Source organism: Corythoichthys intestinalis, chromosome 14 (genome assembly GCF_030265065.1).
Source record: "Corythoichthys intestinalis isolate RoL2023-P3 chromosome 14, ASM3026506v1, whole genome shotgun sequence".
Lineage (NCBI taxonomy): Eukaryota > Metazoa > Chordata > Actinopteri > Syngnathiformes > Syngnathidae > Corythoichthys > Corythoichthys intestinalis.
The window spans coordinates 9953167-9975555 of NC_080408.1; the positions used below are offsets into that span (position 1 = coordinate 9953167).

General features: G+C 38.1%; 1 protein-coding gene across 3 annotated transcripts in view; it reads right to left on the reverse strand.

Annotated features, from left to right (window-relative positions):
- Nucleotides 1–590: 590 nt before the first annotated feature.
- Nucleotides 591–22389, reverse strand: part of cables1 (Cdk5 and Abl enzyme substrate 1) — a 63650-nt gene continuing 41851 nt past the window's right edge. For all 3 annotated transcript variants that reach the window (XM_057857316.1, XM_057857317.1, XM_057857315.1), the window contains 6 exons: nucleotides 21506–21614; nucleotides 21150–21306; nucleotides 20979–21082; nucleotides 6201–6307; nucleotides 5926–6133; nucleotides 591–2496 (listed from right to left, as the gene is read on the reverse strand). In XM_057857316.1, the coding sequence (XP_057713299.1) occupies nucleotides 2356–2496; nucleotides 5926–6133; nucleotides 6201–6307; nucleotides 20979–21082; nucleotides 21150–21306; nucleotides 21506–21614 (826 nt within the window). In that variant the 3' untranslated portion in view covers nucleotides 591–2355. The remainder of the gene's footprint in view (nucleotides 2497–5925; nucleotides 6134–6200; nucleotides 6308–20978; nucleotides 21083–21149; nucleotides 21307–21505; nucleotides 21615–22389) is intronic.

Sequence of the window (22389 nt, forward strand, 5' to 3'; positions counted from 1 at the left end):
TTGTTATCAGTGTTGTCACGGATTACTTTAAAAAGTAATTTACTGATTACACCTCAAAAAAGTAATCTAGTTACTTTACTGATTACTTTATTATCAAAGTAACCAAGTTACTTTAAAAATAACTTATCAGTTACTTTTCACCATTTTTTCTCCTTTTGCTGCCTCAACATAAAAATGTCATCGGTGTAATTGAGTTTTTCACATAAGGCTTAATCTTTGAGTTAGTGGGGGTTTAATTAGTCGATGGAGTTGATTTCAACCACCATTGACTCACCCTAGCTTAGGCATTCCGGAGCCCTAAAACTAACAAATAACTGACAAACTGCACGTAGTTTGTTTACATAAACTCCAACGACTAATTAAACCCCTGCTAACTCCAAGATTAAGCCTAATGTAAAAAATTCTGAACTTCCCCTTTGAAATAAAGACCTAGCTGTTAAAATGTTGTCTATAAAAGTTGCTTTCAAACGCTACCAACAACAACTTGAACAGTTGATTGAACTCGAACAGTGTCAAGATGTATATATATGTATATGTATATATATATATATATATATATATATATACATACACACATACAGTATTGGCCAAAAGTTTGGAGACACCTCAAAAGTGGATACTTTGAAGAACGTAGAATACAAAACCTGTTTTCAGTTATTTCAGAGTCTTCAACATGCTTTTCCCTCAGTCCCACAAATGTAAAACTCCGCCTATGATTACAAACTCCAACTATAAAATGTACATAATTACACATATTATAAAGGCTGGTTACAAACTGTAGAAGTGCTGGCTGTCTCATAACCTGTCGGCTTTGTTTTGAGTTTTTTTGCGTTGTGCTGTAATTCCAAGTGCTTCCTTGTTGAATTGGATGTCGAGTTTTTAGAGGTCGACAGTCTTGCTGAGCCAGCACAGCGTTTGCAACGCGCGGAGATATTTTTGTCATCTTTACTGGATGGATATGTGAAGTAATGGCTGTATCTCCAGTGAGCAAATGCAGCCGTTTGTTGTATCTCTCCGGCTCCTTTACTGTTAGCATCCTGTTAGGTAGCCACTAGCCAGGCTATGTTGTTGACCGCCGTGGCAGGCGGCGCGCAGTGTGCACACAGCATGGTATTACACGTGACCCGTTTTTTTTCCGATGATAAAACGTGAGATGTGATGTCGCTCCCAAACTCAAGAGCAGTATTTTCTATTCAAATGCTCTTCGTACATGACTACAGTATTCTTCATTCTACATACAGTATGAGGCAACAACAAAATAGCAACGCACAGGCACTGAGGAAACTAACTTTAATCAGATTACTTGCTTGGAAAAATGAACGCGTTAGGTTGCTCGTTACTGAAAGAAAGTAATCAGATTACTGGTCCTTATTGACAAAAACAATGCTACAAAGAACAGCAGAGTATTTGATTGGACAACTGATTTATTTACAATCATAATCAAGTAGTCATGAATGTCGCTTTTCTTAGCTTCTAAAATCTTTGGAATGTGTCAACAACAAACTTTACTTTTCCACTTGAGAGAATCCCTCATAACAAAGTGGTGTGATTTTTTTTCTTTCAAAAAAAAAATGAAAGCATTTCAATTCTGGATTCAATTGCGAAGATTTTTTTTTTCTTTTTTCAACTTCCTGAAGAGGGGCAACTCAGTAAAAAACAGTAGCGCTCCTGGTTAATCTTAATAAATTCTCTCTATATGGGCCTCTTATTACAAGTCTCAAGAACACATACTGATAATTCAACTAGTCAGATAGCCACTGTAGGCAAATATGAACCTATATTGAAAAACTCCACCTACTGTATTGTGGGTGTAGCATTCTGTCAAAGTTTGATTGCTTAGAAGAGGAGTTGGAAAAAAAAATCCACGACGAATACCACGGGGTACCTCTGGCAACCAAAAGCACCACCCTCAGCCCCAACATAGAGCACCTTAACGTGCTGGCAATACACTCTAACATAGAGTACAAGAAGATTAGAGGGCACTGGTCAAAATGATCTGAATAAAACGAATGAGGAGTCCAATGTTGTCTCCTGTTGCATACACTAGAAAACGTCGAGCTCTTTCAGAGCTGTGTAAAAATGTATTCCAAATAAGTCTGTTTTTCAAGACTTATCGATGAAGCGCAAGCAGTCATAAGCACAGCAGATTGATCATTCAAAACTGTTCAAAGCCATTTCACAACTAAAGCGAGAGAGTCCTCAATATACAAATGGTCGTGGAGCAAAAAAGGATGCGGACCAAAGTTCTGCAGCCAAGTGGTCCCAAGGGGTACTGTGAAAAGGTACCACTTGGTACCTGAAAAATGTCAGCTATCTTATCAGAAGGCAACCCTCCCTCCTGATGGTCCACCGACGCTAGGAGGCCTGCAGCAGGCGTCTGTAGTGCGGCATGACTTCATGCTCGGGGAGGTGCAAGTTGAATTCCAACGCCACCAGCACGGGGAACTCGAAGGCAATCAGCTCTCGCCGGTTCACGCGAAACCGCTCCTCCAGTTTCTACAAGATTGAAAAGTTGAAATGATTTAAAATTGAAAGGCTGGCAGTGAATGGTAATTTTCAGAACCCCCGGGCCAAAAACGATTGGACATCCGTGAGAAAAACAAGCCAGTAAGAAAAACAAGCTAATTTCATTTACTGTATTTTTTTGGACTATAAGTTGCACCAGCCATAAAATGCGCAATGAAGAGGAAAAAACGTATTTAAAGCAACTTTAGGTAAGTTTTCAACCTTTATAAAATATTTTCAGAACATTTTGTGGTATGTCAACTGACAACTAGTTGAATGACACCCCTTTTATATCTTGAGGGGGTCTGTATCGCTTTAATTACAGTTAAAAATGATTTCTCCCAAATAGTAATTGAGTTAGTAACTTAGGCAGGGTTCATACTACAGGTGTTAATTAGGGCTGTCAAAATTATCGTGTGAACGGGCGGTAATTAATTTTTTAAATTAATCACGTTAAAATATTTGACGCAATTAACTAGAGGTGTGCAAAATTTCCGATTCTTAGATTATTCGCGATTCGGCTGTGGAAGATTCATGAACGATTCACAAACATCCAAATTCCGATTATTGAAATATGCGAAGTAAAGCGGAAGTACACAACACTCAGCACGTCGCGCGGTCTTTGGGACGGAACGGAGCGAGAGTAGCTAAACATCATGCTTCCCATTACCCGGCACCTCGGGTAATGCCAATGCTCAACTCACGGCTCTAGCTCAACTCATGCTACAAGATAAAAAAAACACAACAACATACCTGACTGCTGCCGAAAAGCTGCTACAAGTACATCCATATAATGTTACGGTGGATATCATTTATATAGGACTAGATGCAATATAGATTTGGTAGTGTTAGCAGCACATCTACAAAAAGCTAGATGCGGGCGTTATCAACGGCCGCCATCTTAAAGCAGTACACTTCCCTGCAAGGCTGTTGTAGCGAACCTTCCAAGCAAACCTAATTAACTTTTTATCTAAAATACTCCTAAATCGGTAAAATATTGACTTGAATCTATCTTTAAAATAGTTTTAAAACTTTCACATGTCGAAAGCAGACAAAAGGGAAATTATGGAATAACGGGAGCAATTTTAACAAATTCAACGGTTGATTCACAACATTAAATTAATTGAATGTAGTTTGAAGCTGCTGATACAGAATGGGGACTGGAGTTTTTTATTTAATGTTATTTTTGTATATTTGTTTACTGCTATATGTTAACTTGATACTGAAATAGTACTGTGGTTTAGCCTGAGAGTATTTTTGAACAATTTTGGAACTAATGTACAAAACATTGGGGGGGGGGGGGGGGGAAAGAGAGGAAAAAAAAAAGGAGGGGGGTGCATCAATAATCGTTTTATAATCGAATCGGAGCCTCTGAATCATAATCGTAATCGAATCGTTAGGTGCCCAGAGATTCCCAGCTCTACAATTAACGCACATGCACATGTATTTGATACACTGCCAATGGGTTTTCCCAATGGCACTGTATATATCCATCTTGTGTCTTATCTTTCCATTCCAACAATTTATTTTACAGAATATATATATAATTTACAGAAAAGTATGGCATATTTTATAGATGGTTTGAATTGCGATTAATTGCGATTAATTACGATTAATTAATTTTTAAGCTGTAATTAACTTGATTAAAAATTTTAATCGTTTGACAGCCCTAATATATATATATATATATATATATATATATATATATATATATATGTATATAGGGCGGAAAACACAGACAAGAATGAAAAAGCAGTTTCTGCTCTTGCACGCCTCTTTAAAAGAAACTGCTGTATTTTAAGCCAAAACAACAGTTGTGGTTGATAGTACAATATGCCTATATGCTGCCATAGCAGATTCATGGCGCATTAAGCCCCCAAACTATTTTTAATTTGTCCGTTTTACCCTGGAAACACCTGTTTACAGACGTCGCGCAACCGCTTTTGTTTCAACCCAGCCATAAAACAAAGGTAATTATTTATATTTATTATTCATAATGTTTGTCATTTTTAGCTTAGAATCATTAAGTGATGTCTAATATTTTGTTAAAAAAAAAAAAAAAACGACTTTAAAAAATTATTCACGCGCATATTTTAAACTTTTAAGCAAATTATGTCACAATGATAAAAAGGGTGTCTGTAAAAAAGTCAGATATCTACCTCATAACTATCGCATATTTGTATTTTTTGTTTTTTGTTAGTCGCATTTTCTCCAATATTTTACATGATAAATAATCGGTCCAAACAAAGAAAAATTGGAAAAAAAAACTCTTAAAAGGGTAAATATATGGAAAAGAAAATCTCGACCACTCCTTGATGTCTGCGATTTCTGCATCGCGATCCTTGTTATATGACCATGTTTCACCCATAAAATCCCCCAAAAATCCAGCTGTGGCCATTCACAGCAGTGTCTTCACACTCAGTCATGGCGTCCTTAATTCTGCTTTTTCATGTTCTCACCTCCAGATATGATTTTGCTGTTTAAAAAATAGTTTTTTTTAAATGCCCTCCTGTTAAAATTTTTTCTTCCCCCAGAAAAATAAAAAACAAAACAAAATTATCATTATATTGTAGCATCTACAAGGACAAAACTAACTTGGTGATGATAATGGATAGTGAACAGGAAAATAGTCCATTATTTTCAATCAATTGTACTCAACTGAAAGCCACAAATTGTTTGTATAAAGTTTCCCGAGCGTTTAACCGGACGCTCGCCATGCTAAATGCTAACGCTAGCGAGAACGCGAATGCTCCGCGCCACCTAGCATCACGTTTGCAACGGCGTCACAACCCCATTCCCCTACCCCCCTCTTCCGCTCTGCTTTCTCCATGTCTCTCAGACATTTCTTGCATCATTCAACCAACGTAGTAACGCATAGTAACGCACGCCATTACATCCTCAGTAACGGTAACAGCTTTGCAAAAATGACAAAAGTAATTAAATCACTCACTACTGACAAAAATAACGCCATTAGTAACACCGTTATATAACGCTGTTATTGACAACACTGGTTACGGCTACGTCACAACCCTCTTCCCATATCCGTTATAAAGACGGAAGTCGATGCAAATGCTTTGGCGCAAATTATGCAAAGATGGCATAACAAAAGAGATAAAGTTTTGTCTGAGACGGAAAAAATAAAAATAGAATGGAGCCATTTTTTTTGTGCCATTTTGTTCAGCCCTTCTCAGTTGTTTGTATAGGTTACCGCCAATTTTGAACACACAGGCTTTGAGCGCCCTCTCGGTTTAGTGTGAAAATAACATGTGAAATGATATAAAAATGTGTTAATAATTTTACATATAGGTCGCTCCAGAGTATAAGTCGCACTCCTGGCCAAACTGCGACTTATAGTCTGAAAAATAATTTAATTTTCCTCAGGGTATTACGATTTATTTAGATGCCGGTTGGTCTACTCACGTCAATGAGGAGCTTGACTTGGTGCTTCTTGAGATCCCCGCCTATTTTGGCAGCCAGCAGGACACAGGCGCCCGTGCATAGTTTTCGGTTCTGCTTGTTGAGCTTGCCCTGTAGCACCAGCTTCTCAAAGTAGACAAAGGCCATGGCCACGGTGGGCTCCTCGTAGCCACACTCGTCTTGGGCCAGCTTCTTCATTTCCCGCTTCAGGCTGCAAAGAGGGGCAGGTGTTCAACATAACGGGGTGTTGCGGACGGTGGCGCGGAAGGTGTCGAGACCTTCTGATCTTGCTCAGCGTGAGGCGTATGTGAGGGAACTTCTCCTTGAAGGTTTCATTCATGTCCTTCTTCAGATCGGAGGGTTTCACGTACTCGATGACAGTCGTCTGCAAGAGTTGATGACAATGTTTGTGTCAGTGAGTTATTTTTTAATGTAACCTTTTAAAAGGAACCTCAGACTTAAAGATTGTCGGCTCTAAAAAGCCACAGTTGTTCTCTTTTACTAAAATATGTTATTTGGAGCACAAAATATTGCCATTGATTTAAAAATCTATAATATTTAGTACATGCTTTTGACCTACGGAGGGCGCCATGTTTTAGGCGCGCAATGGATACTCGGGGTGATGTAGTTTGTTACTGTCAATAGTAGGGTTGTTCCGATTGTTTTTTTGCTCCCGATCCGATCCCAATCGCTTTAGTTTGAGTATCTGCCGATCCCAATATTTCCCGATCCGACTGCTTTTTTTTTTTGCTCCCAATTCATTTCCAATCCCGATAATTTTTCCCGATCATATACATTTTGGCAATGCATTAAGAAAAAAATATAACTCGGACGAATATATACATTCAACATACAGTACATAAGTACTGTAATTATTATGACAATAAATCCTCAAGATGGCATTTACATTATTAACATTCTTTCTGTGAGAGGGATCCACGGATAGAAAGACTTGTAATTCTTAAAGGATAGATGTGACTTTGTATATTATGACTAAATATTGCCATCTAGTGTATTTGTTGAGCTTTCAGTAAATGATACTGTAGCCATTTAACTGTTCTGCCCAAATGCATGATGGGAAGTGCAACCATGACTGTGCGAAGTGGTACCAATTGATATATCTTCTCTGCGAAATAACATAGGGTGTTAAGAAAAAGATCAATTACTACCTCTCTTCCCCACATTGCTTCCCACGATATTTCTAATCGTAGGGAGAGGGATTTAGCCAATTAAAAAAAGGCTCCAAAGGCTGCCAAATTTCACTCTACTCATTATACGCTGCCTTTTGGCTCTATATACAGGTAAAACTGCACCATTACAGATTGAACGCAACAAAGCCTGAGTGGGTCGTGCAGCGCATGCGTTAATTGCGTTAAATATTTTAACGTGATAAATATTTTAACAAATTAATTACCGCCGTTAACGGGATAAATTTGATAACCCTACCTTAAAGAGCATATGACACCAGAAAAAAAGTCTTAAATGGCATTATTATGTAAATTAGAATCATATTTTGAGACGATTCGACTATATACAACAATTTAGCAAAGCGCAGATGACGAGAAATTAGTCTTTTAATCTGCCGGTTAGCCACGCCTACCATTATAGGGCTTTAGCGTCCCCAACAGGTGGATGACGTCAGCGGTAGACTAGGCTCATCGGTTTTACTATTCAGCCCATTGAGGGGGAATTGTTCAGAACGAGGAAAACGCGACGAAGAGAGCTGCAAAATGTCATTGTTTCAGTCTCTCTACTCCCAATATTTTTACAGGATATTCTTTTTATCCAAGTATTTTTCCCCAATAGCTATATAAATGGCTTGAGAAGGACCAGTCAGCCCGTCGAGGGGGAACTATTCACAATGAGGAAAACGCGACGAAGAGAGCGGCAAAATGTCATTGTTTCTGTCTCTTTACTTCAATATTTTTACAGGATATTCTTTTTACCCAAGTACTTTCCCCAATTGCTAAATAAATGGCATGGTCATGACAAATAACAATCTTGTGCTAAATGGAATATAAAACAATAAAAATCCATTTATTCAAGACGAAATGGCAAAATTACTCCATAATGGTCAAAACAGTCGACTTCACCTTTACTGTCACACCTCCCGAACGATATTTTATGACACCTAAATCGGACATATGTAATTTCCCTTCCCCGGCTTCGGAGAATGTAAACAGACCAGAAGCAGTGACAGCTAGCCGACATGCTAACCCGAACCGAGGGATGTTTCAAAGTCTTCGAAGTGGAAAATCACACATAACTAGCCTGGATTATTTGACATGACGACCCGGTTGTCGAGTTTCTTTGCGGATCGGCAAACCGCCCGGCGGAGAGCAATTTACAGTTCGTTCCCTGGAGGAGGGTGGCTGGAGTTGTTGTGTAGCTAACGCGCTAACAGCTAACTGCTAATGAGCATGAGGATAGCTTTTTACATGCCTATCAATGATCAAACGTAAGTAGTCCTTTATTTAAAGGAATTTTATAGTGTTTACTTTGTAATCACTGTATTCGTATTTGACATAATACAAAACAAGATGTTTACGCACTTCCTTGTAAGTCCAATGGTCCCACAGTAAATATCCACGGTGAATGGGAACCTTTTGAAACTCCAAAAAGGCGCATACGCCTCTCCCGCATACAGAATGATTTTTCTGCAGCCGTTTGGCTGGCGTGATGCAAAAAATAAAAGTATTAATCCGCAAAATCAGCTGAATCCTTCGTCCTCATACACAACAGTACACTGTATAGTGAAGAGAACGTCTTCTACCGTACACGTCACAGCTAGTGTTGTATCGGTCGCGAACGATTCGTTCTTTTTGAACGAATTGTTTTGGTGAACGAGACCGAACTAATCATCATCTGCACTGATTCGTTCTAAGAAGGTGGTGCTTGTTCGCTGCGTGGGAGGGCGTTGAGCAAGCGGCAGCGTCTTCTGACATCGCACACGACCAATCAGACGCCAGCCTCATCACGGGCAGGGGAGGGAGCGGAAACAGAATCAGGGCGTTTGTCACTCACGTCCACGTGTGGCCAATAAGCAGCCAGCGTGCAGGCAGGGGGGCAAGACTGAGTTTTGTCACTTCCCGTTCAGTGACTCGGTCCTCCGGTTCCTGACCTAGCTTGCTGCTAACTTGATTTTCCAGTAATGACTATGCGGTGAACGAATCAGAAAATGAAAGGAAATGACTTTGTCACATATTTGTTAACGTGGAGCCTATCAAATGCTGCTCAAACAGACAAAAACACCACACAAATCTAGCGAGCATTGTTTAGAGTAGTACTTTTCTCAACAAACTCGTGACTGCCTATGACGACATACTATCAAATTTACAGTAATTTAAAACACGGGTAGCTACGAGGCAAGCAAAAGCTGAGCTGCGGTCGCGTGACGGCAGTGAAGCGGGCAGAGAACTGTCACTATATGGAGGCTTCATGGCAGCGATATTTACCTCATATGTGCACAGAAAAAAATATTTAGTATGATCACCATAATACTGATTTGCAATGAAACTGTATATACATGTCAATTTTTTCCCGAGTGTTTTTTTTTTTTTTTTCGTGTCAGCGTGTCGGGTGTTGGTTGGTTTGACAAATTATGTCAATCCGTCCATCATGTGCTACTCAAGCGCCCAAAACAACGCACGCAGACACGGGAGATGTCGCAATATGTCTACAAATTTCTTAACAGACTAATGAGAGTAGAAAGGCGACATCGTAAAGAGCTAACAATTATTTCTCGTCAGCATTTGACGATCTGAGATGCGGGGACGACAGGGGAGCTGACCGGATTATTTTATTTATTAATACCAGTGCAAAAAAACAATATGATCACCATAATACTGATTTGCAATGAAACTGTATATACATGTAATTTTTTCCGAGTGTTTTTTTTTTTTTTTTTCGTGTCAGGTGTTGGTTGGTTTGACAAATTATGTCAATCAGTCCATCATGTGCTACTCAAGCGCCCAAAAACAAAGCACGCGGACACGGGAGATGTCGCAATAATAATAATAATACATTTTTCTTAACAGACTAATGAGAGTAGAAAGGCGACATCGTAAAGAGCAAACAATTATTTCTCGTCAGCATTTGACGATCTGAGATGCGGGGACGACAGGGGAGCTGACCGGATTATTTTATTTATTAATACCAGTGCAAAAATTCAACACGATCATCTTAATACTAAAAAACAAAAATACAACAGAGCGAGATGTAAATATGATGTGTTGGTCGTTCCATATTCAGAAATTAAACTTTCGATGTATTTTTATTTTCCTGACAGCAAACATGCTGTATATGTGATTGTATGTGTGATCAAGAACCTGCTAAAGAAAGTCCGTGCGCCCCCGCCCCCTACTCCCCTCACAAAAGGAAAATGTTTAACCGTGTCCTAAATCGAAATGCAAGCACGAGCCATGACTTTGAGCCCATAGAACTAGGACAGACGACGCGGAAGTTCTCCCTCGCTTTTGCAGCAGCAGGAGGGAGACGAGGCTGTCTGTGAAAGCAGTCACCGCCTGTCACTCATTTCTGAAACTACGACGAGTGGTCAATGTGGAAGAGAGGGAGGGACCAAGCAATGTCACTTCCCGTTCAGTTATACTGCGAAGCGGTCTTTGGTGATTCGTTCGGCAACGTCACTTCCCGTTCAGTAACCGAACGATTCGTTTGGGCGGGGAGGGAGATGAGGGGGGCGAACGATTCGTTGAACGATTTGTTTGAACGAATCTTTTTACTGAACGAACCGGAATGGATTCGTTTACTTAAGTGAACGACAAATCTCGTCACTAGTCACAGCGCCCTCCTCCTCAATGCAAGACCGAAGCCGGAAGTCACTCATTTTCATGGCGCGGGATTCAAAAAACTAAATAAATATAGCGATCGCTTCCACACACATCCAAGCGGTCCATATCATTCAGGGGCATAAAATACCGCGTGTATTATGAAATAAACATGCTTTTTCGTGTCACAGGCACTTTAAGCCTAAACTAAAGACTCTGGATGAGTGTAACATATTATGTCTGTAACGTTAAATACAATTAGAAAATGATTTAATTAAAAAATATATATATATATATATATATATACATATATATATATTAGGGGTGTCAAGCGATTAAATTTTTTTAATCGAGTTAATTACAGCTTAAAAATTAATTAATCGTAATTAATCGCAATTATTCGCAATTCAAACCACCTATAAAATATGCCATATTTTTCTGTAAATTATTGTTGGAATGGAAAGATAAGACACAAGATGGATATATCCATTCAACATACGGTACATAAGTACTGTATTTCTTTATTATTACAATAAATCAAGACGGCATTACCATTATTAACACTCTGTTAAAGCGATCCATGGATAGAAAGACTTGTAGTTCTTAAAAGAAAACTCTTAGTACAAGTTATAGAAAATTTATATTAAAACCCCTCTTCATGTTTTCGTTTTAATAAAATTTGTAAAATTTTCAATCAAAAAATAAACTAGTCGCCCGCAATTGTTGATGTCAATAATTACTTACACAATGCTCATGGTTGCTGAAGCCTATAAAATCAGTCGCACCCAAGCGCCAGCAGAGGGAGCCAAAACTCCCAAAAACACAAGTACACGTTTCACTGTGCTGTCATTGAAATCTCTTTGAGCAGGGTATTTGTGCTTTAATTGCGTCAAATATTTTAACGTGATTAATTTAAAAAATTAATTAACGCCCGTTAACGCAATAATTTTGACAGCCCTAATGTATATATATATTAAAAAAAGACATGTCCGATATTTTTTTGCCTATTTCCGATACTTTGAAAATGACTTTATCAGACCCGATCGGGACATCTGTAGTCACTGGACAAACACTACCGGTGTTCTGCAATTCCTTCCTATGCGGCGAGACGTCACACGCATGCGCGCATTGGTGAAAAGCGGCGAGTACTTACTATTTCTGTATTTATTGAGTCTTTTATTACCTTTTCATTGCCTCAAAATACTTTTCGCATGTATTTCCCTCTCATACTTTTGTTTTCTTGTGGTAGTTTTATAGCAGATTGTTGAACCGTTGACCACATTAGTAACGTAGCGTATTTAAACCACCCTTATTTGATATTGCAAAAGTATTGGCAACCCTGCAATTCTGTCATATAATGCTCAATTTCTCCCAGAAAATGATTGCAATTACAAATCCTTTGGCAGTAATATCTTCATTGATTTTGCTTGGAATGAAAAAACAAAAGAGAATGGAGAAAAAAAAATTAAATCCTCTCCAATTGATTTCCAAACCAAGTGACTCAATATCAACAAGAAGTGACCCTGAAATACCCCAAAATAAACAGGAAGTGACTGTAAAATGCCTCAAAATTAACAGGTAATGACCCTATATGTACAGGAAGTGAACCAAAAATCCACCCATATCAACAAGAAGTGACCCAATATGAACAGGAAAGGAACACGAAATGCCCCAAATTTCAACATGAAGTGACCCGATATCTACAGGAAGTCCGAGATACCTCAAAATCAACATTAAGTGACCAGATACACCAACCACCACAGCATAGCTACCATCACAATTTCTCCAGAAATTACATTTACTATGATGTCAAAGCTCTTGCTTACTCGATTATAGTCTGAAGTGGTAAACCATTTTTTAGGTAGATATGCTCACCCCGAAATAAAAATTTCAATTTCAATTGATACCCATTTTAACCTGACTTACAGTGCTGGCCAAAAGTATTGGCACCCCTGAAATTCTGTCAGATAATGCTCAATTTCTCCCAGAAAATGATTGCAATTACAAATCCTTTGGCAGTAATATCTTCATTGATTTTGCTTGGAATGAAAAAACAAAAGAGAATGGAGAAAAAAAAATTAAATCCTCTCCAATTGATTTCCAAACCAAGTGACTCAATATCAACAAGAAGTGACCCTGAAATACCCCAAAATAAACAGGAAGTGACTGTAAAATGCCTCAAAATTAACAGGTAATGACCCTATATGTACAGGAAGTGAACCAAAAATCCACCCATATCAACAAGAAGTGACCCAATATGAACAGGAAAGGAACACGAAATGCCCCAAATTTCAACATGAAGTGACCCGATATCTACAGGAAGTCCGAGATACCTCAAAATCAACATTAAGTGACCAGATACACCAACCACCACAGCATAGCTACCATCACAATTTCTCCAGAAATTACATTTACTATGATGTCAAAGCTCTTGCTTACTCGATTATAGTCTGAAGTGGTAAACCATTTTTTAGGTAGATATGCTCACCCCGAAATAAAAATTTCAATTTCAATTGATACCCATTTTAACCTGACTTACAGTGCTGGCCAAAAGTATTGGCACCCCTGAAATTCTGTCAGATAATGCTCAATTTCTCCCAGAAAATGATTGCAATTACAAATGCTTTGGCAGTAATATCTTCATTGATTTTGCTTGGAATGAAAAAACACAAAAGAGAGAAAAAAATAAAAATAAATCATTATCATCTTACACAAAACTCCAAAAATGGGCCGGACAAAAGTATTGGCACACTTTGAAAAATAATGTGATGCTTCTCTAATTTGTGTATTTTAAAGTACCTGTTACTTACCTGTGGCACATAACGGGTGGTGGCAATAACTATATCACACTTGCAGCTAGTTGAAATGGATTAAAGTTGACTCAACCTCTGTCCTGTGTCCTTGTGTGTACCAAATTGCGAACGGAAAAAAAAAAAAGACCAGAGAACTGTCAGAGGACTCGAGAAGCAAAATCGTGAGGAGGCATGGGCAATCTCAAGGCTACAAGTGGATCTCCAAAGACCTGAATGTTCCTGTGTCTACCGTGTGCAGTGTCATCAATAAGTGGCGCTGTGGCTAACCTCCCTAGATGTGAACGGAAAAGAAAAATTGACTAGAGATTTCAACGAAAGATTGTGCGGATGGTGGAGAAAGAACCTTGACTAACATCCAAACAAGTTCAAGCTGTCCTGCAGTCCGAGAGTACAACAGTGTCACCCCGTACTATCCGTCGGTGTCTGAATGAAAAGGGACTCTAGGGTAGGATAGTCAGGAAGACTCCACTTCTTACCCAGAGACATAAAAAAGCCAAGCTGGAGTTTGTCATAACGTACCTGAGAAAGCCAAAAATGTTTTGGAAGAATGTTCTCTGGTCAGATGAGACAAAAGTAGAGCTTTTTGGGAAAAGACATCAACATAGAGGTCCCCGCAGTCAAACATGGTGGAGGTTCCCTGATGTTTTGGGGTTGCTTTGCTGCCTCTGGCACTGGACTGCTTGACCGTGTGCATGGCATTATGAAGTCTGAAGACTACCAACAAAATTTGCATGATAATGTAGGGCCCAGTGTGAGAAAGCTGGGTCTCCTTCAGAGGTCATGGGTCTTCCAGCAGGACAATGACTCAAAACACAATTCAAAAAGCACTAAAAAATGTTTGAGAGAAAGCAGTGGAGACTTCTAAAGTGGACTAGCAATGAGTCCAGACCAGAATCCCATAGAACACCAGTGGAGAGATCTAAACATGGCAGTTTGGAAAAGGCACCCTTCAAATTTCAGAGACCTGGAGCAGTTGGCCAAAGATGAATGGTCTAAAATTCCAGCAGAGCATTATAAGAAACTAAATGATGGATACCGGAAGCAGTTGTTCGCAGTTATTTTGTCTAAAGGTTGTGCTACCAAGTATTAGGCTGAGGTCTCCAATACTTTTGTCTAGCCCATTTTTTGGAGTTTTGTGTAAGATGATGATGATTTATTTTTTTTCCCTTCTCCTTTGTGTGTTTTTTCAATGCAAGCAAAATACATGAAGATATTACTACCAAAGCATTTGTAATTGCAATCATTTTCTGGGAGAAATTGAGCATTATCTGACAGAATTGCAGGGCTGCCAATTCTTTTGGCCAGCAGTGAACGTCCATTCCAGGCTCCTTTTGTGAAACACGTGTCAGGTGCTGGTTGGTAAGTTTTATTTACTTATTTTAGCTATCCCATGTTGCTTTAGCCTTTAAAGGTCTGTGCTGAATGATCATCACACACTAAACTAACTTATAGCATTAGCATACCTGTTGGCGTTAGCATTAGCTTTTAGCCTGGTGACTCGGTGTCTTCTTAAATTCTTGGAAAACTTTTTACATACAGTTCTTGGCATCCACGCGAATTTAATTATGAACCCGAATATAAGACATAGTGTTTTTGCATTGAAATAAGACTGAAAAAGTGGTGGTCATCTTATATTCGGGGTCTAGACATTATACCCATTCACGACGCTAGATGGCGCCAGATATCATTGAAGTGAATGCTGAACCTGACTCCCCAGGCCAAAGCGACCCCTTATGGTTAATGCAGCTGTTGCAATTTTGTTGTTTTATCACAATAGATTGGTTTTATATTTCAAAAACCAGAAGCCATTCATTTACGAATGTGATTGAACTTAAGTTTACATATTTAAATGTTCAGATATTAAGATTTGAATGAGGCAAAATAACATGCTTTTTCTCTCAAATATATTGTTATAATCAGTTGTTAATTTCTGTATAAAAATTAATTTGGTGGTCAAAAAGTCTTTTTTTCCAAACTTGAGTCTTGAAAAAGAGGGGGTCGTCTTATAATCAGGGCCTTCTTACATTCGGGCCAATACGGTAATTGCAGATAATGTGCTGTAATAATGTGTTCATTTTAGGGCTGTCAAACGATTAAAATTTTTTATCGAGTTGATTACAGCTTAAACATTAATCGTAATTAATCGCAATTCAAACCATCTATAAAAGATGCCATATTTTTCTGTAAATTATTGTTGGAATGGAAATATAAGACAAGACGGATATATACATTCAACATACGGTACATAAGTACTGTATTTGGTTATTATAACAATAAATCAACAAGATGTCATTAACATTATTAACATTCTCTTAAAGCGATCCATGGATAGAAAGACTTGTAGTTCTTAAAAGATAAATGTTAGTACAAGTTATAGAAATTTTATATTAAAACCCCTCTTAATGTTTTTGTTTTATTAAAATTTGTAAAAATTTCCATCAAAAAATAAACTAGTAGCTCGCCATTGTTGATGTCAATAATTAAACCATGCTCACTCATGGTACTAACCCATAAAATCAGTTGGACCCAAGCGCCAGCAGAAGGAGCCAAACACCAAAAAACAAGTAACAAGCTGACATTACACTTTACTGTCATTTTAGTCTGAGCGGGGCATGTGCGTTAATTGCGTCAAATATTTTAACGTGATTAATTTAAAAAATAAATTACTGCCCGTTAACGCGATAATGTTGACAGCCCTAGTTTATTTATTTATCTATTCATGGACTAAAACTTTTGAAGTTTATAGACGAAAACGTTTTGAGAATTTGACTAAAACTAGACGAAATTTGTGAGTTTTCGTTGACTAAAACTAGACGAAGACGAACACATTTTGAAATAACTAAAATATGACAAAGACTAATAAGTATTTTCGCCCAAAAGACAAAGACAAAAATTAAAAGAGCTGCCAAAAAACAACACTGATTAGATGGAATATGAAATAAATCATATTCTGTATACTTTATTTGTTATTCATTGTTTTTTCAACCCTCTTTAGGATAAGTGGTTCGGAAGATGAATGTTTATTTTTTTCGATTAAAAGCGGTGCTAGAAATCATATTGTTTCCAATATATGTATGTACAGTAAGTGGACACGGCAAATGGTAAATGATGCCCCCCTCCTCAAAAAAAAAAAAAAAAATCTGACCATAATTTCCTGCTTTGTCGTTGAAAGCGTTGACGTGAGCGTGGAGAAATGTGAGGAATGTACCAGTTCTACAATTGGCCTTTCTTGTGTAACTCTGGCTTTTCATAATTGGAGGAAGAGAGACAAAAAAAAAACATGACCTAGCCTTGACGGAGTGTTGAAATATGTTTGTGTAATGCAAGTCAATTAACATTTGATCTTGCCACTTCGCATCAGGATATGAATGTCTATTTTAATTAAGCATATCGTTATTTTAGCAGAGTTTGACCATGACTTGATTAAAACAACACCCTGCAGGCTGCCTTTCACACAAATCAAGTCATTGAAACTCATTGTGCTTAGTGGGAAAATGACCAACCACTGAGTAGTGCTTGTCGAATAATGTCATCACATCACTTGTTTGTTCACTCCAAGGCCAGACTTGGCCCTTGTTCAGACTGGCAGCCAAAATGTGATTTTTAGCCCATCCAAATTGAAACTGGATGACTCTTGTAGTCATAAAAGTCACAAAGCAGAAATCAGATTTTTGCGGGATGGATTGAAACCACACAAGGGAGGTAGTTTCATATCAGATATGAACAAGATGCTTCTAAGTGTGCCTTAACACTAGACCAGTACTTCTCAAATAGTGGGGTGGGCCCCCCCAGGGGGGCGCAGAGTGATGCTGGGGGTGGCGCATGTGACCTTGGGGAACATACTTTTTTGCCGAACTACAATAAAGTTTAATTGCACATCTGCTGATTGGGTGGTAGTGGCGCTCTCATTTTCAGCATGTGCACAGTATTTTTGAACCAAACAAGAGCACACAGCAAAGAGCCAGTGGCGCCTCCAGAAATTTTTCATAGTGGTGGCCAGATGGGGCCACTTAAAATCTTGGGGTGGCCAAAACTAAAAGCCACAATTTCAGGTTTTCATTATATTATTGCAGTAAAAAGGTCAGGGGAAAACTATCAGAAAGACTTAAGGACACGGCTACTGATATACTTTGGTGTATTGTGTAATATTTGATTTTACTAATGATTTAATGAGCATAGTCCATAACTGTCCAGTCAACATTTTGAGTTCCACAACAATTCTGTTTTATTGTGTTATGTATATATTAGGCATAAGGAGTACATTTAACTAGGGCTGTCAAACGATTAAAATTTTTCATCAAGTTAATCTCAGCTTAAAAGTGAATTAATCGTAATTAATCGCAATTCAAAGCATCTCTAAAATATGCCATATTTTTATGTAAATTATTTTTGGAATGGAAAGATAAGACGGATATATACATTCAACATACTGTACATAAGTACTGTATTTCTTTATTATAACAATAAATCCACAAGATGGCATTAACGTTATCAACATTATTTCTGTGAAAGGGATCCACGGATAGATTGTTAAAGGATGAATGTGAGTTTGTATATTGTGACTAAATGTTGCCATCTAGTGTATTTGTTGAGCTTTCAGTAAATGATACTGTAGCGACTTAACTGTTCTGCCCAAATGCATGATGGGAAGTGGTGCAACCATGATTGTGTATGGTGGCTGCAAGTGCTATATCTTCTCTGCGATGGGTACACTGCAGGGTGTTAAGAAAAAGATCAACTCCTGTCATTCTTCCCCACGTCGCTTCCCACAATATTTATAGTTGCTGTGGGAGAGATGACAAAGCTTTTGCCAAATAAAAGCATGGCCCCAATGAATGCTTGTACCTACTCCACTCACTTGACACTGCCTCTTATCTCTGTATATAAGTAAAACGGCACCATTGTAGGCTGTTTGCGGCAATGCGTGAATGAGTCGTAGCGTGAATGCGTTAATTGCGATAAATATTTTCACGTGATTCATTTTTAAAAATTAATTACCGCCCGTTATAAATTTGACAGCCCGACATTTAACAAAACAAAATAAATGCATTTATTTAGGATGAAATCCATAACTGATGCCATAACAATCTAACGATATACTGGCAAGCGGGGTGGCCAACCAATTTATAGGGGTGGCGCCACTGATAAGAGCACTAGAGATATGAAAAGCTAAGACAAAGAAATATGACGAGAGCGTTGTAGCATTTGGCTTTTGACTTTTAGTACAGTGGGAGACGAGGAAAGACCAGTCTGTTTACTTTGTCTAAAAATGTTCGCACCGGACAGCAGGAATTTTTTTTTCCAGCGAAAAGGTGCCGAATATTGCCAACAATTGTCCCGCTTTGTCAGTGTTACATCAGCAAACCAGCGAGCACTGTCAGCCTGACATAAGGTGGCATACCAAGTTGCTCAATGCAAAATAGCCCAACACCACATCAAAGGAGCTAATACTGCCAGCAGCAAAAAATAAAAACTGTCTCTCTGTCCAATGACACTGTCGTTTTTGTTGTATTCATTTTTGTTTTTTCAGTCTAATGGTTTGGCATATTGTCCTCTTGAGTTGATGTTGCTATTCAATTTGACTTTAGGATTATTTTTTTATTTTATTGTTGTTTTTTTTTCCAGTATCATACGGTCAAAAAATGTATCTTGAGTCTATTTTTACAGTATGGATGTGTTCTTTTTTTAACACTTTATTTTTTTTTCTTCTGTATTAAAAAGGACACAATGTTATGCAGAGGTGTACTTATATTATAATTAGGGTTGTTCCGATCATGTTTTTTTGCTCCCGATCCGATCCCGATCGTTTTAGTTTGGGTATCTGCCGATCCTGATATTTCCCGATCCGATTGCTTTTTTTTGCTCCCGATTCAATTCCAATCATTCCCGATAATTTTTGCCGATCATATACATTTTGGCAATGCATTAAGAAAAAAATGAATAAAACTCGGACGAATATATACATTCAACATACAGTACTTACATACTGTATTTGTTTATTATGACAATAAATCCTCAAGATGGCATTTACATTATTAACATTCTTTCTGTAAGGGGGATCCACGGATAGAAAGACTTGTAATTCTTAAAGGATAAATGTGACTTTGTATATTGTGGCTAAATATTGCCATCTAGTGTATTTGTTGAGCTTTCAGTAAATGATACTGTAGTCATGCCCAAATGCATGATTGGAAGTGCAACCATGACTGTGCGTCGTGGTACCAATTGATATATCTTCTCTGCGTTGGGAATAACATAGGGTGTTAAGAAAAAGATCAACTACTACCTTTCTTCCCCACATTGATTCCCACGATTATTCTAATCGTTGGGAGAGGGATTGTAAGGCTTTAGCCATTTAAAACGGCTCCAAAGGCTGCCAAAATTCACTCTACTCATCTTACGCTGCCTTTTAGCTCTAAATACTGTATGAGTAAAACGGTGCCATTATAAATTGAACGCGACAATGCGGGAGTGGGTCATGCAGCGCATGCGTTAATTGCGTTAAATATTGTAACGTGATAAATGTAAAAAATATTCATTCTCGCCGTTAACACGATAAATTTGATAACCCTACCTTAAGCTTAAACTAAATACTCTGGAAGAGTGTAACACATTATGTCTGTAACGTTAAATACAATTAGAAAACGATTTCATTAAAAAAAAAAAAAAATTAAATATATATATATATATATATATATATATTAAAAAAAGGCATGTCCGATATTTTTTGCCGATTCCGATACTTTGAAAATGACGTGATCGACATCTGATGACATTGTGATGACCTCTCTAGAATTTTTTATATATTTTTTAAACCCCATACATCTATAAATAAGCCATTTTAGAGCTATATTTGTAATTAGTACTGCAACGATTAATCGATTAACTCGAGTATTCGTTTAGAAAAAAATATTTGAAATTTTGTTGCTTCGAGTATTCGTTTAAATAAAGTGGCGTTGTAATGGTTTATTTTGAAAGTGTTTGCATTTAGTTTTATTGATTACAATGTATACACTGTCCTCTGGTCTGCATCTTTTCACATGGCTTAATCCAACTGCTCCCTGTTAAGACCAACGTGTTTTTGTTTGAGTTATTTTTTTTTAATGCATTCATAATTTAGTTTATAGTATTTAGCCATTTTTTGTGGGAATATGTGTCTGAACCATTTGTTAGGAGCAATGTAAAAAAAAAAAAAAAAAAAAAATTTAGCATTCAGCATTTTACAGCATTTAAGCTAGCTGACTTTTTCTATGTACATAGATCCTCATTTTTTTTTTAAAAATTGTACCGTTTGAGGCTCAGCTCAGGTATTTTAAATTTTCATGTTCCTTATCCGATTACTCGATTATTCGCACTAACTAGTCCATCGATTAATCGACTACTAAAATATTCGATAGCTGCAGCCCTATTTGCAATACCGCGATATTGCATATTGGCGAGGTGTTCACTGACTCACCATGTACGACGGAAAGATGAGCACTCGCTTGTGTTTGCCACAAGGCCACTGAGGGTCGTCCAGAAGATTGGGATCGTATTCTCGAAATTCGCTCAAGTCGTTACCTAAAAAAATAGAAAAAGTGATCAGTTTATCATTAATTCATTTCATTTTGATGTGGCGTCCACTGACCAGTATCCAGGCTGCTCTGGTTGCTATTCACGCGGGCAAGGCTGAGGCTGCGATGGCTGGCATTGCGAAACTGAGAAAAGGACGATGTCGAGTCGATGGTGTTCCTTCGCCCGCCAAGCACATTGGTGGGGTATAAGAACTGTGTGTACGACACCGTCTGCACGCACACACACAAACAAAATTGCCATCTTAACTCATTAGCTACCTTTGATTTCAATAAATATCCAATCCATTTGAAGTGGGAAGAATAATTGTTGATAGCTTCTCCCAGTTCAAATGAATTGGACATTTACAGCTGTCACAGAAACGTGATCATTCCCTGCTATTTTCTTGAACATGTATGGCTATTTCCTCACCTTCCCATCAGCCCCGAGCTCAACACCCTCGAGGCCGATGACCATCTCTTTAGCGCTGACACCTCCCGACGGGTGTCGCTGGCGCCCCGTCGCTTCCATCTTCACGTCCCTGATAAAAAGCAAAACACTTTTACGGCGGCTTTTTCATTGCTTTATTGAGCGACGACGGGCCAGCCTTGTTTGCAGGATCCCTGCGGGTCATTCGAGTGTCCCGATGATTGCAGGAAACAGAAAAGAGGCCACGGTGGGAGTTACCAGCTCACTACTGCTTGCAAAAGTTTAACCACTAACAACTGCAGTGGGCTAACTCCTGTTTGGTTACAGTATTTGAAAGCTTGGACTGGAAATTATTTACAAGAGTTTTCAACTTAAAAAGCTTGGTTTTGTGACGGCCGCCATGTTGGATTACACAATACCGTAACTTTTGCTGGAAACATTTACGTAAAATGAATGATAATCGCCCATTTTTTTGCTTTCAACCAAGAATCTAGACTGTTTTACGTTCATATCTATAGAAATTCCTCGATTTAAAAATGTATTTGCTATCATTTTCAACTTCAAAAGCTCAGTTTTGTGACGGCCGCCATATTGGATTACACAACACTGTAACTTTTGCTTGAAATATTTACGTAAAATGAAGGATAACTGCCCGTTTTTTTGCTTTCATCCAAGAATCTAGACTGTTTTACATTCATATCTATAGAAATTCTGCGATTTAAACATTTATTTATTAGAATTTTCAACTTTAAAAGCTCGGTTTTGTGACGGCTGCCATGTTGGATTACACAATACAGTAACTTTTGCTTGAAATACTCACGTAAAATGAACGATAACTGGCCATTTTTTTTGCTTTCAACCAAGAATCTAGACTGTTTTACGTTAAT